Genomic DNA, 22,658 nt, shown 5'->3' with positions numbered 1-22,658 from the left:
CATATGTCGCCTGACGCAAAGCGTTCTTGACTGCTGAACCCGTGAGTGACAGGTGTCCCATGCGAATGTCTGGGAAAGGTTCAATGCCTGGACCGGCAAACCAGCTCTGCGTTCACAAATGGCAAAACCTGATGAAGATCTATCATAACTGGGAAGACATGAAAATCCCGGGGAACTTGCTCAATTTATTTTATGAAATGAATTATTTACATCTGACTTTATGCAGGAGAAATCCCGCGATAGTAGGCGATCACATGCACTTATAATCGCGTTGGGTTTCACTTTTAAGAGTAGCCTATGTAAAGCTGACTATACACCTTACAACCTGATTGTACAACCTCCAACGATTGTCCAAAATAAGGGTCAGCCTGGCTGGATTTACATTGAATGGATAGGTAGCAGCACATACTTGTTGGTAAATATAGAGGAGAATACACAATTAAGTTTTAGGATGTGTGGCCAGATTAAGGCAATAAAAAAAAGAATATTATACATAAACCAGTGTGGCGGGTGGTGAATTTGTTCGTTGCTCTTTTGCAGATCTAAACCAGCCAAAGAATCTATAGCATCTGACACCACCAAGTGTAAAGAAAGCTAATGTCTCGTTTCCACTGAGCGGTACGGTTCGGTATGGTAGGCAATTTTTGCTGTTTCCATTGTCAAAAGTTGTGAATGGTACCCTAATTCCGAACCGTAACACTTTTTGGGACCCTTTCATTGGGGTACCAAGCACATTAGTACCATACCAACAGGGTGGAGCAATACGATTGAGGTACTGTTGAGCTTAGGTACTGTTGGCAGTGGAAACTCAAGCCTGATCAAGGTGTACCGTTCCGAACCATACTGAACTGTACCGAACCGAACCGTACCGCTCAGTGGAAACGAGGCATAAGACTGTGACGCACCTCCGTTGCATGGTGTGGTTCTGGCTGCTGGCCACTAGATGACTACATATCTGCAGAGAAACAGTAGTGATGTAGAATCCGGTAGGTGGAACCATGGTGTGCAGCAGGTGGCGCCATTGTCCTAGTGGTGGTTGCTGAAGATTCTTTGACTTGCAAGAGAGCAGAGATCTCCAACTGCATGACAGATGACTGTTACTTCTCTTTTTATCAGGTGATCTTTTTATTTATTTATTTTTTATTTGTGAAAGAGTCATCTTAAGAATTGTCCCTCTTGACTCAGGGCAACTAATGGAATTCAAACTTGGAAGATAACAGTTGGGATATGATAGTCTACATCCAGTTGGTGAAAAAATCTCAAGGTCACAATGGAATTCAATAACAAAAAATGTAAAGCAGTCTTTATGGGATGACATTAACAAATGCCTCTCTGATCCAAGCTGCTCCTTCAGGCTGCCACTCAAACACTGGGTGTTGGTAATCAAGCTAAACTATTCATGTAGGACTTAGAGATTACCGCACACTGATGATGTAATTGAAATCCACGTTTATTTAAAAAAAGACCACAAGTAATACAATTACAGTCCCCACCCTAGCACCCCCCCCCCCCCTATCTGACTCCTTTAAACCAATAGGGCCTAGTCACAAAGTTGGGGTGAAATGTGCCATTATTGCACACCAATGATATAATTGAAATCCATGTATATTTAAAAAAATGTAGTGCACCCCACGTAGGAACTATATGTGAAATCGGATCCCCCACCCTACGCAGCCAGGCACACCAAATTTCCACAGGCACACTTGAGAAAGGAAATAGTCCAGCACTTTGTTTTTGGGTGGGGAGTTGGGATATTTTTGGATGCCCACTTGACTTCAAACAAAACTCGTTAGGGACAACTTTTCCTATATACAGCTAAATTCCGTACACTCCTTTTCCTCCAGCACTAACTTGCTTGCAGAACATCACTGGTACACTTGACAAAGATGATCCTGACACAGAACTCAGTCAGATCTTACAGCAACAGCAACCCGAGGCCCCTTTATATGTGTATCAAAAAGTCAGTGTCTAGCTTCCATTCCCCTGGCTACTGATTCAGCACCCCCTCTTCAGGCACTGCCAACCCGCCTGGCTACTTCTCCACATTCCTCCCAGACTGACACTAAGCAGCCCACCCCGCTGACTCCTCTGGAGAACTCCTGGACGCGCTGAGCTTCTCCCGCTGTCCTCTCCTTGCTCCTTTGCCTCCAGGAAGGATTCCTCTGTGTGTCGTAGAGGGTTTCTTCAACACACAAGCCCCAGCCCCCCCCAGACTAAGGGGCACCCTTAAGGGCCACGACAGCCTCCTCAGCACTCTTTTGCCATCTTCCACCTGACTTTACTTGCTAACATGACCCATAAATAGTTTTGAGGTCCTGCTCCCTGCCAGACCCCTCTGCTGGGTATTGGCTTGGACCCTCATTAATACTCCAAGCAGCTCCTCCTAGACTCCGCCTCCTGCTTCTAGAAGCTTCTCCAAGGTTCCAGAAAAGGGGAGTCACCAAGGGGAGTCACCAGAGATGCTACTTGATGAGTCGTCCAGCCTCCCTGAGTCCCTCAGCCCTGACCCAGATTCAACCCAGGCTTGGCTGCCAGCCAAGCCAAATTTACCTACACTAACTACTATGTAAACTAGGCACCTAGCTAGAGGGTGATACAAAAACAACCACAAGTAATCCAATGACAGTCCCCACCATAGGCCCACCCTACATGGCACGTTTCACCCAATAGGGCCCTCTCCCATCTCTATGACTAAACCCTATTGGGTGAAATGCATCACATGGGGCAGTCCTAGGGTGGAGACTGTCACTGTAGCGCTTGCTTTCATTTTTTTATAATAAACGTGGATTTCAATGTCATTGGTGTGCGCCAATCTCTAGTTCCTACAGTAAGGGGAAAAAGTATTTGATCTCCTACTGATTTGCGCACTAACAAAGAAATGATCAGCCTATAATTTTAATGGTAGGTTTATTTTAATAGTGAGAGACAGAACAACAACAAAAAAATAAAAAAAAAAAAGCATTTCAAAAAAGTTTTAAATTGATTTGCATTTTATTGAGTGAAATGAGTATTTGTCATTGCATGTTCTTTGGGAAACCTGTGCGAACTCATTCATAGATGACCAGATTTTGGGTCAGGGTTTTTAATGCATAGCAGAGAAGCTACCTTGCTGTAAGCTATTAAAAGTTATTCCTTGAGCCATGCAAAAAAAAAAAAAAAATGATTTGTCTTTGCCATAATTGCTAAATTCAGCAAAAATTTCAAAAAAGTAATCAAAATTTTAGTAAAGCAAACCCTGTCAATTTGGCCCACCCTTAGTTCTTAGTTACATGTCTGTTCCACGTAATGCATTGAAAAAAGAGGATTGGGATGACAGCCAGATAATAAGCACTTGCAGACCAGGAAGGTAGCAATGGCAGCTTACATTTTCAGGAAAGGTTGCTTTGAAAACAGTTTATTTCTCGTTGGTGAGTTCATTGCAGAGATCACAGCGTTCTCCGCCATCCTCCTGCCGCTGTTCAGCTGTGCCGTCGTGCATTTCAGATCATAATTAGTAGACAAAAGAGCTTAGAGGCCCCAGTCCTCCACCCCGGTTTCAGAGTTAAAAAGCATTTGCAGATCGTTCTTCATGCAAAAATGGGGCTCTAGCCGCAGGCTTTTCAGCATCCCGTCTCCAAGTTCCTTCTGTCTCCTGAAATCACAGGAGCAGCGGAAAGCTCAGATGAGACGTTTCCACTTTGAACTGTCTGGAGGACTGGGTTGTGTTTGATAGCAGCACTTGTTTTCCTCTCATATCATTCCTAAAGCAGGTTGTATGTTTCAGATCTTTGAAGAGGAGCACAGCGTCTTGTACCTGGATCAAGGTGGAGTCCTGGTGGCTATGAAGCACACATCGCTGCCAATCCGGCATTTATGGTAATGACTGCAAAGGCTTAAATAAATTCATGGGGTCATTAAACGCGATTCCGGGAGTGAAAAACAAAAACACCATTTAACCCAGTTACATACTTTTAACAATATAAGTTTATAAGTAGATCTGTAGCCAGCCAATAAATCCTCACATAGGCTTCAACATATTACTGTGACTCCAAAATTCATATTTAACCTTTTTTATTATTCACCGGTATAAAAATTACAGAGTCACAGGCACATTAGTCATGTGCTATCAATTGAAAACGCAAATGTAAAACACTGTCACAGGAACCGTAACAATGGGATTATCCAATGTACGACCTTAGATACAGAGTAGAGGAGTCAAGAAGAGGTAAAGATGGGATAGATTAAAGGACTTAAAGGACAGTCAGATTGGAGCGGGCGGGGGAGGTGGAATGTAAAAGGGAAAGGGGGATGAGTGAGTTGGGTAAGTTGAGGATACTGGCTGGAGTGGTTTCCTGACATTTATTAGTATCTGCCCAAATGTGTGAATATTTTGGAGAACCAGTAGGCGACAATCTAAGCCACCCTTGAACCCTTGAAATTTTCCAGGCTTAGAAATCCCCTGTTAAAAATGACTTTATCTACAACTCTTGATACATTAGTAATTGGGAAGAAATGCTTCTTACACTTGTGGTCTTTGGGAAGAATTACCCTCTTACAGATAGCTGAAAAGATCAATTGTTTCAAAAGAAACTCACCTGAGGCAGAAATTGCTCATTGCTCAAGGAACCTCTATTAACTTCTGAAGGGACCCTAGGGTTCCATGGAACCCTCAATGAGAAACCCTGATCTGAGCAGTTTGGTAGAAAATCCTAAGCATCCAGCCATTCATGGTGAAAGGCATTAGGGAGGCGAGGTCTTCAGGTGGGTACGTCATAGATTCAGCTATACTATTAATAGTTTAAACAAAGTATATGCAAACTAACTTAAAACAGTGCTCAACACAAACAATAAATTAGTGATAGTGACTAATGGGTGTATCATATAAAGTGCAGCTGCTGTGCATCCAAAACAAATGTTGGAAAAATGTATGAAATTTGATTAAAACAGCGCTAGCAACTAATATTATAGCAACAAGGGTGAATCAATATAAGACAATATATAAAATCAATATATAAAGGACCATATATAAATTATATATAAAACAATAAATGTTTAATATAAAATATAGTCTCTTAATAAATTAAGAAAAAGTGCTCAAGTGCAAATCCTTATTTCTTCAGTGCAAGTGGGTAAAGTGCTCAAATGCATATCCATCCAGGTGTGCTAAGTGTCCGCATGAGTGACCCTCCAGGTCCCCTACTCACCACAATATGGATGACTCAGCGTATTAAGGTATAATCGTGGGACTGTAATGTCCGTGCTCCAAATTTTCATCCAAGTTAGGATCGCTACGTTGGGATAAAGATGGCATTTCCCCGGTATATGTGGATGAAAAAAGGGGCCAATAGTGTAGTATGTTCAATAAATATATTTATTCCCCCATACTTTAGATAATACTTACAAAATTGAGCATGTAAGAAAGCGATATTACAAAGCAGGAAACGCCGCTGTTGGCGTGCGTTCCACCGAGACCAGGAAGCCCGACCGGAAGTGCCGTTACGGGGCTACCACACCGGAAATACGTCAACGCGTTTCACCCTAATAGTGGGCGTTTTCAAAAAGACATGCTCAATTTTGTAAGTATTATCTAAAGTATGGGGGAATAAATATATTTATTGAACATACTACACTATTGGCCCCTTTTTTCATCCACATATACCGGGGAAACGCCATCTTTATCCCAACGGAGCGATCCTAACTTGGATGAAAATTTGGAGCACGGACATTACAGTTCCACGATTATACCTTAATACGCTGAGTCATCCATATTGTGGTGAGTAGGGGACCTGGAGGGTCACTCATGCGGACACTTAGCACACCTGGATGGATATGCATTTGAGCACTTTACCCACTTGCACTGAAGAAATAAGGATTTGCACTTGAGCACTTTTTTTCTTTATTTATTAAGAGACTATATTTTATATTAAACGTTTATTGTTTTATATATAATTTATATATGGTCCTTTATATATTGATTTTATATATTGTCTTATATTGATTCACCTTTGTTGCTATAATATTAGTTGCTAGCGCTGTTTTAATCAAATTTCATATATAGTTTAAACAAAGTGCCTGGAATAGCATCCTTAGGTTAGCAGCTCTCATGCCTTAGCTGTTGTTTTCTTTTGTTATGGCTGAAAGCACATGGATCATGGATTTGGACATCCAATATGGTTTTAAATTTAAAAGTGCTCCACTTGGTACCATAGGCAGTGGTCTTGGAAAAGGTTATGATGCATTCTGTAGACCTGTAACTACAATTCCTGTGCTACAGAGCATGACCATCACATATGGTAGAAGGTGGCCAGTTCCGAACAGACGCGAAAGAAAGCAGTTGGGTGATCTGGAATTGCATGGGCCAATCGTTGTGGTGCCATGCGCGATCTGAGTAATACTTGTTTGTTAGTCTATACTAGTAATGCGTTCTGTGAGCACATTAGTCATATTCTAGATCTAAACTCAATTATCTTGTCCTAATTTGATACCCTTGTCTTTCTCCCATTTGCGCATGTGTAACCATGTTGGGGTGTTGTAAAGCAGGGAAATTAACCCCCGAGAGTGTGGATTAGGGATCGACCGATTATCGGCAAAGCCGATATATCGAGGGCCGATATGCTCTTTCCCCGATATATCAGAATCAGCCACCAAAGTGGCCGATATTACCAATATGTTGTAAAGTGCTTGTACCGGAGTTATGCCTGCAGATAGAGGCATCACCCCGGTACCGGCATCCATTGCCGACGGTCGACTGTCTTGTAATGACAACCGATGCAGCTGAGAAGCAGCTCGGCGGTCATTACAAGGAGTGGGAGGGGACATCCCCCCTCCCCCTGCCTTCTGCGGCTCGCCCGGGTCTCCCTTCCCACCAGGAGACCCGGGCAACCAGCCTGCATGGCCGCTGAAGACCCGATCAAAGCCGCATTTGGCTCTGATCAGTCTCCATGCAAAAACCCGGAAGTGAGGTCATGACATCACTTCTGGGTACTGGCGCCAGATTTAAAAAAATTACAGCATTCAAAACAGCCAAACTTGGCGTTTTGAATGATTTTAAGTGCAGAGGAGGGGTTTGGGGTGTTTTAGACCCCCCAGATCCCTCCACAAGAGTACCTGTCAAGTAAAAAAAAAAATTAAATGCACAAAAAATATCGGCCCATATCGGCCGATACCGATACGCGATGACCAAAATATCGGTATCGGAAATTAAAAAACGATATTGGTCGATCCCTAGTGTGGATGATTCTTACATTTAGAATCAAAAGTGGTCAAGAGTGTAAGTCAAGATAGTACAAATAACCTGAGCAACCTGAGCCGTGGTGGTAAAATAGTGTTTAACTTGTAAATACAGATATAGTTCAGAGTTCAGTGGATTGAACTTTCTTTGTAGATCCGGGGAAGGATTTTATCTCTGTGGCAGGAGAAACTTGTCCAGTCAAGAGTCTCGGGGTACATGCACACTAAACGTTAAGAACAACTGCTCCTGACGTTTGTTTCTGGCAGCAAAAAAAAATGCTTTACGCAGGTAAACATGTGTACCATGTTTACCCGCATTAAACTGCATCAAGTGCTTGGGTGTTGGCCATTGAAATGAAAAACGCCCAAGCACTAAACGCGCCTAGCGTTTACAAGTGTTTACGTGCGTTTTTTGCCGCATTATGATTTTCTTTGTCAAAACACTCCTCTCCTGAATGCTATTCTTCTGCGTTCAGGAGAGGAGCACTTTACTGCCTCTAAACTCTGCTGCTCCTAAACTCTGGTAAAAGTCTATGTGTAAAACAACTACAAGAGAAGGGCGCCCCGACCTAGTGCATTACCACTAAAAATTTTTATTAAAATGAAAGGACAACATACATTATATTCACAAATGTATGATGTATACACTCATATTAATACAATGGAACCAATTGCCTCCAAGACTGCTGGGATGCACCAATGATACAAGGAGACCTTGTGGCATCCTTGCTGACGCGTTTCGAGGGAGAAACCTCTTCCACAGATGACACATAGGCTTTTATTGAGTTCAGGGGCTTTGGCAAAAAAACAGCAGTGTGCATGAGGCCTTAAAGCTCCTGGCGACTTAATTCCTGGGGGAAGGAAGGGTTGCAGAAGATGGATAGTAGAGAACCAGGCCATCCTCCAAAAGTCTTTGCTTCACTGTGCGTGCAGATACACCCACTCCTGCCTGCTGTTATTCCTGAGCAAGCTCTGCACTGGTGGTGCCCCGAACCCACAGCTGAATCAACTGTAGGAGACGGTCCTGGCGCTTGCTGGACTTTCTTGGGCACCCAAATGCAGTGGAAATTTTTATTATGGGATTAAGTTAATTTTCATGGCAAAGAGAGACTATGCAATAAATTTCCGTTCATCTGATCCCTCTTCATAACATTCTGGAGGATATGCAAATTGCCATTATAAAGACTGAAGCAGCAGACTTTGTGAAAATAATATTTGTGTCATTCTCAAAACTTTTAGCTGTAACATGACAAAATGTGGACAATTTCAAGGGGTATGAATACTTTTTCAAGGCATTGTATATTGACATGCTGCTATTCTCACCCCAGAGTAATTGTGGGGACATCCTAATGAGGTTGGCAGGGAATGCTATTGCTAGCATGAATAGGAGTGGGGGTAGCAGGCAGCCTTGCCTAATGCCCAGCATGATTGAAAACCCAGTAGATTTAAATCCAGCATACTTAAAGTGGTTGTAAACATATTTTTTTTTTTTTCAAATATCAAACAGGTTCATACTCACCTGCTCTGTGCACTAAGCTGCCCTAAACTTCCTGTTTTCTGGTCCCCCGCCAGCGCTCCTGACTCCTGCTTCCTGTCCTATCACCCCCATAGGAAGCTGCTTCCTATGGGGGCACTTGTGTTTGCTCGCTCCTGAGCCCTGCTGTCTGCATCCATTGACACATACAATGGGATTCGGCCTAGCCAACCCCGATCCCTCGTCACTGGCTTTGGTTTACATCAGCGGGAGCCAATGGTTCCCAGTGCCCCAGCAAAGTCTGTGAGACCCGGAAGGGGAGAGAAGAGCTGCAGAGGTGCACAGCACTGGATCAAATGAAGGCTTAGGTAAGTAAAAGGGGGGGGGGGTGAGAGGCCAAAATCAATGCCTAAAATGTTTTGCCTGAATGCATGGAATGCATTCAGGTAAAAATGGCTAGCCTTTATACCAACTTTAACATAGGCCATAAGAGTGTTTCTCTACTCCGGTCCTCAGGGCACACTAACAGGCCAGGTTTGCAAGAAAACTGAAATACATCACAGGTGATATAATTTGCTGCTCAGTGGTTGCTGTATTCTAGTCTGCATTTCCCCAAGGTAATACTTAAAATCTGGCCTGTTAGTGTGCCCTGAGGACCGGAGTTGAGAAACACTGGGCCATAAGACCTTTATAAAGAGCAGTTATCCAAGTGTAGAATTTTGGTCCCATCCCCTACTTACCAAGAATATATAGTAGAATAGATATGTCCAGGAAAGAGAGTCAAAGGCCTTTTTGATATCAAGCGATAATAATATAAGAGGGATCGTTTTGTTTTAAGGACCCTGATAACAAGAGCTATTTTCTGAACATTGTAGCCAGCCTGTCTAGAGGGCCGGAACTGTAATGAAGCAAGCAGTGAGCTGCTTGCTTCATTAAATGCCTTGATGGATATATGTCAGCCTGGATGAGTTGGTGTTCCTAGGTAGGCTGCATTTGCATGAAGACCTGGGTAATGCCCACATCTGCTGCTGAGCCTCCATGATTGAAAGAACAGAAATGCAATGAATGAAAGTGGCAAGCCAGGGACAGTCAAGACGATGGAGGAAGGGCTTGATGATGCTTGATGTCCTCCAGCCATGAAATGAGGCGGGCTTTATCTGGCTTTCTGCAGCTTCTAATGCACACTGTAAGAAGCTGTTGGTGTGCAGCGGAATCAGAGTAAGGAAATAGGCAGTGAAGTGGACACCTAACAACGTAGGAGCCCATGTGTCACATGACCGTTGGATTTAGGTAAGTATTTTGGGTTTTTAGTATCTTTTTTTATACCTAAACAGTAAGTTACAGTGGTGGCGGTGACACCTGAAATCAGTAAGTTGGAAGGGGGTCACCATATGTTTGGCCATATTAGGTAGGTGTCAAGTGTCTACAATTTTCCCACTATACAGTGTGCAGTCTAAGATATAAAAGCAAAACTCTATCATTTCCCTTTAAAAAGCAAACACACATTATTGAGGCAAGATAAAGTCAAAGACTGAGGGAGAGAAGGAAGAGTGGTTGTAGCAGTGGCTGGTCTTTGTGATGAGTAGCTTATGTTTGAAAAGACCTCTTATTAGCTTTCTCCGTTCTGGTAAGAAGAAAGAAATACCAATCTCCGAGAAAGACAAGAGAAGCCCCAGGGTGCAGCTCAGCGCTGTGTAATCTAATCAAATAGCTCATCCATTATGTGCGCATAATAAAAGAATTGTTTCTCCGAATGTTTCAGAAAGTGCGCTGAATTTTTTTTTCTCCCCCGAAACGTGACGCTAGAATAGTTAGCAGTGTGTGGGCGCGATCGGCAGAAGGCTATGTGTCCGAGGTGGTCAATGTTTCTAATAACCCCTCCCCCCCACCACGTCCACCCTAATTCCCATCCATCTTGTCACTCAAAGTCTCCTCACTTTGTATATAGTGAGTATGATGAGACCTTCACAGGGGATCCCTGAGAGACGATCTATCCTCTATTCACATTCTGAGTATTACTGTGCTTGCATATGTGTGTATAAATATACCATTGTCTAGACACATCTGCCTAGATAGATAGATAGATAGATAGATAGATAGATAGATAGATAGATAGATAGATAGATAGATAGATAGATAGATAGATAGATAGATAGATAGATAGATAGATAGATAGATAGATAGATAGATAGATAGATAGATAGATAGATAGATAGATAGATAGATAGATAGATAGATAGATAGATAGATAGATAGATAGATAGATAGATAGATAGATAGATAGATAGATAGATATCATACTGTACCTGTCTATCTATCTATCTATCTATCTATCTATCTATCTATCTATCTATCTATCTATCTATCTATCTATCTATCTATCTATCTATCTATCTATCTATCTATCTATCTATCTATCTATCTATCTATCTATCTATCTATCTATCTATCTATCTATCTATCTATCTATCTATCTATCTATCTATCTATCTATCTATCTATCTATCTATCTATCTGCTGGTCTAGATAAGAAGATAGAGAAATGTATAGATAGATAGATAGATAGATAGATAGATAGATAGATAGATAGATAGATAGATAGATAGATAGATAGATAGATAGATAGATAGATAGATAGATAGATAGATAGATAGATAGATAGATAGATAGATAGATAGATAGATAGATAGATAGATAGATAGATAGATAGATAGATAGATAGATAGATAGATAGATAGATAGATAGATAGATAGATAGATAGATAGATAGATAGATAGATAGATAGATAGATAGATAGATAGATAGATGTGCAAAGATAGAGATATAGATAGACAGGTACAGTATGATATCTATCTATCTATTCTTTCCATCAATCTAAGTCTATCTATCTATCTATCTATCTATCTATCTATCTATCTATCTATCTATCTATCTATCTATCTATCTATCTATCTATCTATCTATCTATCTATCTATCTATCTATCTATCTATCTATCTATCTATCTATCTATCTATCTATCTATCTATCTATCCCTGGTGTTGATTTGCTAAAGGCAAATAGACTGTGCAGTTGCTCCATAGCTTAGTAAATGAGAAGAAGTTCTGCTGACTTCCATCATCCAATCACGTACAAGCAAAAATGCTGTTTTTTTTTTAATTTTCCTTGCATGTGATTGGATATTCTTTATAAAGTGAAGGTTTACCTCATTTACTAAGCTCTGGAGCAACTGCACTTTGCAAAGTGCACAGTCTATTTGCCTTTAGTAAAGCAACCCCTTTATATCTATATATCTATGCACTGAAGCTGTCACTAGCATAAAACTGCAAAAAAAATAAAATAAACTGCAGGTGGTTGCAGAGGCCAAAAGGCAGGCCAAGGTCACAACAGAGAGGCAATGGAGGTAGGTTGGGAGGAAAGCCGGATCATGTGCAGTGAAGCAGAATCAGTAGGTCAGGTCTATGGAAAACACGGACAAGCTGGTGACCACTCAGCAACTTCCATCTGCAGTGCTTCAGTTTATACACAGTCGGTCATTAGGCACTTATACTGGTACCAAGTGTGCTCCTCAGGGCTGCTGTTAGAAATTGCGGGGCCCCATACTGACTACCTGGCAGGACACCCCCCCCCCCCCCAAGAAAATATTAAAGATATATTTAGCTAAAATTACAACAAAATCACTATTAGCAAACACAAATATAACATAACTCACATAATTCCTGCTAAATCTAAAAAAAAAAACTATGTTACATAAAAATGAAGATGAGATGAGAAAACTATACAGGCTGGGCAGTTGGAGCTTCATGATCAGAGAGACAGAGAGAGAGAAACAAAGTTACAAATAAACTCCTGAGCAGAGATAACATTAGTGCCAGTGCTGGGAGGGGGGCCCACACAGGGAGGGGGATTAGTGAGGGATGACTGTCTCTTTCTCAGCAGATAAAAGCTGATAGCAGGGAGAGGGACAGATCAGATTCAGGTGCTGGAGGAAGACTTCTGTATTTGTTGTCCATCACTAATCCCCCTCTCTGTGTGGGCCCCCCTGTGTGCTCGGGCCCCCTACAAGAGGGCTGGTGGTCCCCCCCTATCAGCGGCCCTGGTGCTCCTACTCGCTAATGCACATACAGCATTTACCCCAGGGGTATGGGCAGCATAACGTGCATAGGCCCGTACTGATTTCCTTCTACTGGTGGGAATCCAACCTTCCTTACATCCTCTTTGCAGTGGACCCTATGGTGTTATTTTATTACCAGAGTCCCTCTAAACTCTGTGCAGTAAAACTACTAGTGGTAAAAATTATGTTAGCAGTTGTCATAAAGCCGAGTATGATCAAAAACCTGTTTCCCAGAAAAATGTTTTCTTTTCCAGGTTGAGTTTTGATGAGGGAAGATCGTGGAGCAAATATACCTTCACTTCCAACCCGCTGTTTGTGGACGGGGTGTTGGGGGAACCAGGAGAGGAGACCCTGATTATGACGTAAGCTTGAACACATTTTGTTTTAGTGGTGTAGATATTGGGTGGTGAAGATAATTTTACTTTATTTTTCCTTTCTTTACATCCAATTACATTACTTCTTATATTTTGCCTCCCCTGATTCTTCTTTTCCTTTTTACTAACATGCTAAGTACATTTCTTATTTTAGCCTTAGTGGACCGCCCTCCCACCTTGTGACTTGCTACAGCGTTATAAAAAATACAATACAATTAAATAAAATACGATTAATAAATTATAAAAATATGTGGAACCAGGAGCTCCCAAATTTCACAAATAACAGATTTTCATTCCCAACAGATAGGGCAGATAGGGCAGGATCCTACACCAAACAAGCATTTTAAAGATGAAATAGAAATGAACTAGGAGCTACTTCTGGGTAATTCCATTTGAAAATTCACATTTACATAGTTACATAGTAGGTGAGGTTGAATAAAGACGATAGTCCATCCAGTTCAACCTGTGTAGGTGTGCGTGGACATTTCCCATACCCCTGAATGGTATGGGAAAATATAATTTATTATATCACCGTGCACAGGGCGTGTGCTGGCTGTCCCTAATCACCAAGGTTGCAACCATGCAGTGTCTGTAAAGAGCCACAGTTGCTTCCGCATCTCTGCTGCATCCTTAGCCACTGGGAACGTCACTGTAATGGGAACGTCCTTTCCCCAGCATGCCTTATTTGACTTTACAACAAGAGGTGGAGGCAGCTGGAGCGGGCATCAAAGGGAGGAGTAAACAGTCTGGATTGTGAGATGGACTTCAGCCTACCAGAAGAAGGTAAGCTGGGCTGAGCACGATGTAGTCAGTATACATACATGCACACTAGAGATCGACCGATTATCGGCAAAGCCGATATATCGAGGGCCGATATGCACTTTCCCCGATATATTGGAATCGGCCACCAAGGTGACCGATATTACCGATATTTCGGAAAGTGCTGTACTGGAGTGATGCCTGCAGCTAGAGGCATCACCCCGGTATCGGCGTCCATAGCCGACGGTCGGCTGTCTTGTAATGACAACCGATGTGGCTGAGAAGCCGCTCTGCTGTCATTACAAGGAGCGGGAGGGGACGCCACCCCCCCCTCCCGCCGCCTACCGTGGCTCGCCCGGGGCCGATATGCACTTTCCCCGATGTATCGGAATCGGCCCCGGAGGTTACCAATTTTGCCGATATTTCGGGGAAGTGCTTGTACCAGAGCGATGGCTGCAGCTAGAGGCATCACCCCGGTACCGGCATCCATAGCTGATGGTCGGCTGTCTTGTAATGAAAACCGATGTGGCTGAGAAGCCGCTCGGCTGTCATTACAAGGAGTGGGAGGGGACGTCCCCCCCTCCTGACACCTTTCGCGGCTCGCCTGGGTCTCCCCTCCCAACGGGAGATCAGGGCAACCAGCCTGCACGGCAGCAGAAGACCCGATCAAAGCCGCATTCGGCTCTGATTGGGTCTCCATGCAAAAACCCAGAAGTGATGTCATGAGTGACATCACTTCCGGGTACTGTCTGGCGCCAGATTAAAAAAAAAATAACAGCATTCAAAACAGCCAAACTTGGTGTTTTTAATGCTTTAAGTGCAGAGGAGGGGTTTGGGGTCTTTTTAGACCCCCAGATCCCTCCACAAGAGTACCTGTCAAATAAAAAAAAAAAATTTTTTGTAAGAAAATATCGGCTGATACCGATATGCATTGGCCAAAATATCGGTATCGGCAACGAAAAACCAATATCGGTCGATCACTAATACACACGCATGCACGTGTGCCTGAGTTTTGGGGTGTACACCCTAATACAATAGGCTATGCGCACCTATGTATCAATGTGTATACAGAAATACCCAGTTGGGGGTTCCTAGTTATGTCCTATTTCTTCTTTATATAACATGAGAGTTACAATATTGCAGCCTGATCACTGGGGAGTGGTGACTGAGGAAATGCTTCCTCCTGCCTGTAGCAGACTAATGACTTAATCTCAGACCAGGCAAAGTCACTGACTGCCTTTTAATGATATAAGATGGAGATTTTTTGAAGAATAGTAATCTTACTGTATTTTATGATATGTGAGGAATATATTGATTCCAGTTTTTAAAGCTGAACTCCAGGGATAATATATACAGTAGTTTGCATTATTCCACTGGGCCCACTTGCCACAAAGAAGGTAAGCATATGTGATACCTAATTGGCCTATGTGGAAGATGTAATTCACTGTAAAATCAATAATTCAAATAAGAGCAGTGCTAAACAATAAAGAATACATTATATATGTGACCCTTTTCAAAATTACACAAAGAAAAACAAAAACCTCAATAAATCAGTTCATACATTTGTGATGCCTACACCAAATATTCTGACTCTAATCCATGTCAAACAATCAGTGCTTATCATAAACATTCAACCATGTAAAAAATATTTTTAATATAAGGTAGCAGAAGTAAATACTCAATAAATGTCCCGCAAAAAAAAAAAAAATTTATATTGTGAATTTTAGGGCTCATTTATACTTCCTTTAACTTTACCATTTAAGCGCCTACCACTTCAACATGCTTTTCTGATGTGTTTTTGATGCTTCTGTGATGATTCAATGATAGTTTTTTGAAGCCTAATGAAGCTGGGCAAATGTCCTGTGTGTGTTGATTTTCTATTTATTTTAAAGGAGCCCAGAAGATCCCCTACTCAGCAGATCCCCAACTCATTAGTACCCCTGTTCAGCAGATCCCCAGCCTATTAATTCTCTTGTTCAGCAGATCCCCTGCTCAGTAGTACCTCCAGCTTTTCCGATCCCTAGCTTAGTAATAACCCCCAGCACTGCTGATCCTCTGGTTTGTTGATCCTCCTCTCTCTCTCTCAATACGCTTTCCTCCCAATGTATTGGTCCCACGCTACGCACCATATGTGGCATCTGCTAGCTTCTACTACTCTTGTTCCAACTCTACTGATCCTCTGCCACTCAGTTCACTCTCTCCTGTCCCCACTCACCTTCCACTATAGAGTTCCAATGTTGCATGTTTACTACATGTACTGTCTGCTAGTTGCTTTGCTCCAGTCCAGACCTCGTTCACCTTCCTGCTGCTCAACGCTGCACATCAGATGTGACGTCTGCTCCAGAGACCTCCAGAATATGTACATATGAACCTGAACTGATGTGAACATGAACTGATGATGTCATTCTGATTGGCTTGTTAGTTTCCCAGTACATCCTAGGATATCTCATACCTGCAGTACCTCAAAAAACAAAGTGAAGCTAACTGAATAAAAGCCTCTCAAAAGCTCCAAGTGCTGTTAGCAAGTGCTGTCATAGACTTTTGGGGAGGCTTTGGAGACACTTTGAAACACCATGAAATATAATTTTTGAAGAAAAGAAAACACAAACATGTGAACAGAACTGTGAGCTTACTATTTTATTTATTGAGAGGTGCTCTAAGTGGCATTCAGAATGCTTTTAAAAAGTGTCCAATGCCAAATCTTAAAGCAAGTGTAAACAAGCCCTTATGATGCTTCAATATATAGTGCCCAGTGCTCCACCAGATTAGAACATATCTTTATGTGTGATCACACAATTCCTGTGCCAAACACTACCATGATAATGGGTGTGACAGACCGCCTGACACCCTGCCTTGGTGCCTCCTGCCTTGCAAACTCTTCCAGCAGAGGGATAGCCAATACCAGCCTTTTACCCAAGCATCATACACAGACAAGATGTTGGCGTAAAACCCAAAGGACTTACTGTTTATTGAACAGAAATACAGGTTTTTTATACACTTAAAAATTGGAGTAGTCCCCACATGAATAGTAAAAATAAATATTACACATTGAGGTAAACATCCCACAATGGTTCAGTAACGAGGTAAAGTTGACACAAGGCTAATTACATCAAGAGGATTACCAAACAAACAGAACCGATAGGTTACTCAGTCAACAATGGGAGAAATACATTACCAGTAAACACATAACACCCTAATAAACATATTACACATAACAGCAGGAGACCTTAGCATCAGGTATTGAGCTGAATATCTTCTGCTTAGAGTCTATGAGTCTAGGAGGGGGTTGAAGCAGTCAATGCTGGGTTCGGCACAGAGGCCCCAAATCTGTATCCGGTCCTCCAGTTCCCAGAGTCTGTGTTTTGGGGAGATATGGACCTGAATCTGAAGTATAGCTACTCCAAAGGTCCCCCAGGCACACACCTCCCAATGAATAGAGCCCTCTCAAATTCCAGGGCCCATAGTCAGTAGGCAAGAGGCTAGCTCGCAGTCACTTCCAAAAGCCACAGTTACAGTGGTTACTGTGACAATAGGTATCATAGAAACATAAATTGTGCCAAGCTGACCCAATGTAAGTATAATGCAAAATCTTATCCTCCCTGGAGTTCAGCTTTAAAATGACTCCAAGGCCCACTTTAAGTTACAGCCACAATTCTTCAATGTTACTTTACGCCTAGATAAAAGTTTGAACAGAAAACCCTTGGGGCTCTTAAACTTTTTTTCCTCTGGATTGAGATGGTTGGGTGATAACAGTAGTCCTCTATGACTCATGCCTTATTAAAATATTACTAAGGGAACATTGTGTAAGGAGAATGATTTAAAATGGGTTCTGTTTTTTTCTGTGTACTTTATTTAGTACTCCTTTGTGTTATTTTATTATTCCCTACATTGAAGATTTTATGACAATCAGCAGCTTGTAGTGCTGGATTCTTATGCCCTATTTACATAAAGCACATATGTGCCAGTAACAGAAGTTGTTATTGCAGTTTCTGACATTTAAAGAATACATTTAAAAAATAACTCCAACCTGAACAAAAACTCTTCTACAGCTTTCAGTGGCAGAGTTGCCCAAGTCTGTGGATATAACTTTTCTTTTTCTGAACCTATGTTTTGCCCGTGTATGGCATGTAAGAGACTATGGAGTTTAACGAGGGGTTAGGACTATCTACTTACTTTCACATAACAGCACCTGGGTGCCTGAGCAGCCAATCACCAAGCATTGGTGTTAGCACATTGGATGACATGCACTGAGACTCATGCTCTTCCAGATTTAGAAATATGGTGTAACTTCCAGAGCAGTGCTTTAAGTGGGCCGGTATGCACCGGTACTCAGTACCGCCACTTCCAAATATGGCTCTTGAGCATACCGCCACCTCTCCGTGTGCCTTAGCTTACTGGTACGCTCATTTCCCACTCCAGAGCCAGACCAGTCACCACCAGTGAGTCCCCCTGCTCCGGAGTCCCAGCCCAGGCCAGCAGCAGCAGCAGAGCTGCCACGCTGCTGGCCTGTACTGCAGTGCACTGGTTGCTATCGCCGCCCGGCGTCTAGAAACCAGTGATTTAATCTGAGGAGGAGGAGAGCGAGGCCCCAGCATACGCTGCGGAGCCTCCTTCCTCCTCTGCTGCGCGACGAATGGAGTGTTGGCTCCACCCACCTCCTCCCTCCAGCTACTCCAGGCCAGCACAGCACAGTGAGTCCCGTGTGTCAGCCTAAAAACGTGAGTAGGAGCAGTTCTGGGGACCCTGATGAGGGATGGGATAGGATGGGATGGGGGGGCTCTGTGGGGACCCTAATGTGAGGGGGGGGTGCTCTGTGGGGACCCTGATGTGGGATGGGATGGGGGGGCTATGTGGGGACCCTAATGTGAGGAGGGGGGGCGCTCTGTGGGGACCCTGATGTGGGATGGGATGGGGGCTCTGCGGGGACCCTAATGTGAGGAGGGGGGTGCTCTGTGAGGACCCTGATGTGGGGTGGGGGGGCGCTCTGTGAGGACCCTGATGTTGGAGGGGGGGCTCTCTGCGGGGGCCCTGATATAAAAAAAATTATAGGCTATAATAGAGTCCCGGCACCTCTTTTGGGCCACTTAAAGCACTATTCCAGAGGTAGATATTTGGTTCACTAAAGAGAGAATCCCATGGGTCAACTGAGCTGTCCTGAGTGCATGTAAAAAGTGCATAAAAACAGATATATGGTGGTCTGTATAAGATATCAACACTTCAGAGCAGCTGGTTCAAACAATAGCTAGAAGGTACTATGTAAATGACAGGGGGGGGGAACAGCGCTTCTAAGTTTAGTAGTTTGAAAAACAACTCACATAGGTAGAAGAAGGAAAACCTGTTTACACAAGCACAATTTCTTCTCTTTTTGTGAGTTGTTTAAATTTACAATTAAAGTGTTTTTGAAACTACTACACTTGTTCCCTCTCTCCGTCCCGAGGTTATAACTTCTGTCAATGAGAAGCAAAGTAAAGGTTGTACAGGTCAAGGGGCCAGAACTAGGAAGAACCTGTGCCTTTGCCCTGTATGGACTGGCACTGCACCTTAGTGACATAGTATTGGAGGAGGGGTTCCAAATTTATTCAGAAGGGCCACTCAAAGTTTTCAGTGTTGGGTAGATATCCTCCAGGACAGGAATTTCAGCAGTGCAAACATCTCAAGGTGGAGCACAACAACCAAACCATCAGGGGGAGTGGGAGTGGGAGCAGGGTAATGGTGGGGAGATCTCAGACTGACTCCACAAGATTCTTCCTATATCCCACATTTTTGAACGGAGTGATATGTTATGGTTAAATCTTAGTTTATTGCATTCTTAAGAAAATACATAAAGGAACAAGTATAAGGTACAGCAGCCTTTCTTAACCAGTGTGCCGCGGCACACTAGTGTGCCACCAGAGGTACCCAGGGAGGTAGACCTGACCTGGAATAGTCTAGATCAGCCCTTCTATTGGCACTTTTCCACTGCAAGTACCGGCTCGGCTCCACTCGGCACTGCTTGGCCCAGCTCGGCTCAGTTTGCTTTTCCACTGCGTGGTACGAGTCGGCACCTTTCAACACTGTATAGGCTCTACTCGGCTCGGTTTTCTTTTCCACTAAGTACTAAGTGGGTGGGATTACAATGATTCTCTGACCAATCAGTGGCTAGTAGTGACAAACAATCAATGCTGCATGCAAAGGATTGTGAGATATGGTATCGGCACAGCCTGCTTGGAACCCCAACCAAGGTGGTACTGTTTAAGCGAGCTGTACCGAGCCCGTACCATGTAGTGGAAAAGCGCCGCTGTACCAAACCGTTCTAACACATACCATGCGGTACCATGCAGTGGAAAAGCGCCAAACCAATCCGTTCCATGCAGTGAAAAAGCGCCATAATACTTATCACAGAAGAACCCTTGAAATATTTCTGATCTCAGCGAACCCCTGCTAAAAGTTACTATATCTACAAGTGATAATAAATTAGTGTGATGGTCAATGGAAGGAATGCTCCTTACATTAGTGGAAGAATTACCTCCTTACAAATAGATAAAAAGATTAATAGTGTCAGTGGGAACTTATTTGAGAGGCAGGAATTGCTCATTGCTCAAGGAACCCTTAGAAACCTCTAGAGGAACCCTTGTTCCTAAACCCTGGTCTAGAGGTTATTATAGCGCATACTCAGGTGTGAATCATTTGTAAAAGTGGTATATAGAGGGAGTAGTTAGATTAAAGTCTATCTTTCTGGAAGGAGGAACCAGAAAATGTACATATATTGCTCCATATGTGGCTGAAAATCATCTAGTTTATCGTTATCAAGGGCTAAGAGTTCCTCCATATGCCGGATGTCATTGACTGTATTGATCCATAATGATAGCGAGGGTACTGTGGAGGTCTTCAAATACAAATGAAATTGACATGCTGCAGTGATCAAAATGGTGGAATAAAAGATATTTTTCTAGGCAGCCCAGAAAGAAAGATTAAAGGGTGATTTACTGAAAGGGAGATAGAGTCTCCATAATTTCCATTTGTATATGTTGAAAGTCTTAGTCCAGTAAGTGTGGATCAAGGGCAGTTCCACCAAATGTAGAGATAGGCACCTCTCGCTTCTCTGCATCTCGAACATCTATTCAAGGTAGTTTGAAATATACAGTGGTGTAAGACAGGGTCTCTATACCACCTATAGGGTGTCTTGGATGGACTGATACTTTAAAATATATCACATGTGCTTGATTGCTAGAGGTCTGGAGGTTTTTCGGAAAGTTTATTGAGTTAATATTTTATGGTCCCTATAGTGGAAAACAACACTGTTATGCCTCGTACACATGCAACGATTATCGGCCGACCGATCGTCCGTCTTTTGTCCAGTGTTGTTGTGTTGGTTATAATGTGCTCTAGACTGCGCACAAATTTTCTCGGCCAACAAAAACCAACTTCAGAAGTGATGTCATGTGCTGGTTTACTTTCCGTGTAGGGTGTATGTAGTTCCGCGCTTAGGATGAGGGGTATATATATACAATAGAACACCGCACCTAGCTGCTGCCCACTTCAAAAATGCGACCCTAGAAGGGGAGCACTTGAAGAAATAAAAGGGGAAGGGAAGTGATTGGCGCTGCCTGGTGGGATGTTATGGGAATGTATATGTAGGATACTATACTTCTAGTAAGATATCCTATAGAGACATGTGTAGTAATTTGATATTGGAATCAGTGAATCATCAACTTAAAGTCTGATAAATGACAAACCTGTGTAAAACCAAAGTGGGTCTATGCATAAAAAATATAATATAATAAAACCCTATATACATAACATCAATAAATAAATTTCATACGTACAATAATGTGCAAAGAGAAGTGCAAAAAGTGAATCAAAAAGTGAAGTGCTAAAAAAATAAATAAAATTAATCCAATGAAATCCAGTGGTAAATATGTGACCATAAAATAACAATAGGTAAGTATGCTATAAAAATTCTTAATAAATATAAGTAAAGTAATAAATAGCGTATATATGACCCTAAAAAGACAATCGATGGGTATGCTCTTAAAGTGCCAGTAAATACGAGTAGAAAAAAATGAATAAATAATTCTCAATAAATAAATAAATAGGTGCAAACGGTGCAAAAAGGTGAACCAATTAATTGGTGAAAATATCCGTGCCGAACTAGCGGTACATAAATGAAAAAATGCAGACTAAAAAGTCAATACAAATAATCCCACAAATGAATCCAAGTAAATGTGCCGTCTCAGTGGTTTAAAAAGTCCAAAAAAAGTCCTAAATAGGTGAAGTCGATATATGGTGGATTTTTAGTGCTCTTTTCTCTATGCCCAAAGTATAGTGGGTGGGCAGAAGGAAGAAGTGTTCCCCTGAGCCTGGGGTCCTGCGCTTACCAGATTCCCTTACCCCTACAGGGGTAAACAGCGAGTCGATTATTAGGGGATCGCTCCCACACACTGGCAATCAGGATCTCCTATGGCCTTGGTATCGCTCCGTGGTAGTAGTGCAGATGTCAGCTCAATAGGTATAAAATAGGAATCCAGTACAGTGCCCGGGTATGTAGGAGAAAAGGGGAAGGAGCCTCCAATAGTGTAAAATTGTTTCACAGAACAGCTTTATTATATAAAAAAAGACATGTACTCACAAGGTATAAAATACAAAGATATGCCCGTCTGGCATAGGAGCCGCAACCTCCTCTCTTGCGGTGCACGCCAGAAAGTAGCGTGCGAGCCAACCGCCGGATGTGCGTCCCAAGCCTCGGGTT

General features: G+C 42.5%; 1 protein-coding gene across 7 annotated transcripts in view; it reads left to right on the top strand.

Annotated features, from left to right (window-relative positions):
* The window catches only part of SORCS1 (sortilin related VPS10 domain containing receptor 1), a 1,084,285-nt gene that overhangs the window by 859,697 nt on the left and 201,930 nt on the right, over positions 1-22,658 (top strand). For all 7 annotated transcript variants that reach the window (XM_082267343.1, XM_082267340.1, XM_082267339.1 and 4 more), the window contains 2 exons: positions 3,764-3,855; positions 13,052-13,159. In XM_082267343.1, the coding sequence (XP_082123469.1) occupies positions 3,764-3,855; positions 13,052-13,159 (200 nt within the window). The remainder of the gene's footprint in view (positions 1-3,763; positions 3,856-13,051; positions 13,160-22,658) is intronic.

This window comes from Pelophylax lessonae (genome assembly GCF_965119305.1).
Source record: "Pelophylax lessonae genome assembly, chromosome: 9".
In the NCBI taxonomy this organism is placed as follows: Eukaryota; Metazoa; Chordata; class Amphibia; order Anura; family Ranidae; genus Pelophylax; species Pelophylax lessonae.
Note: the sequence above shows the minus strand (reverse complement) of the source record. Positions and strands in the feature narration are given on the sequence as shown.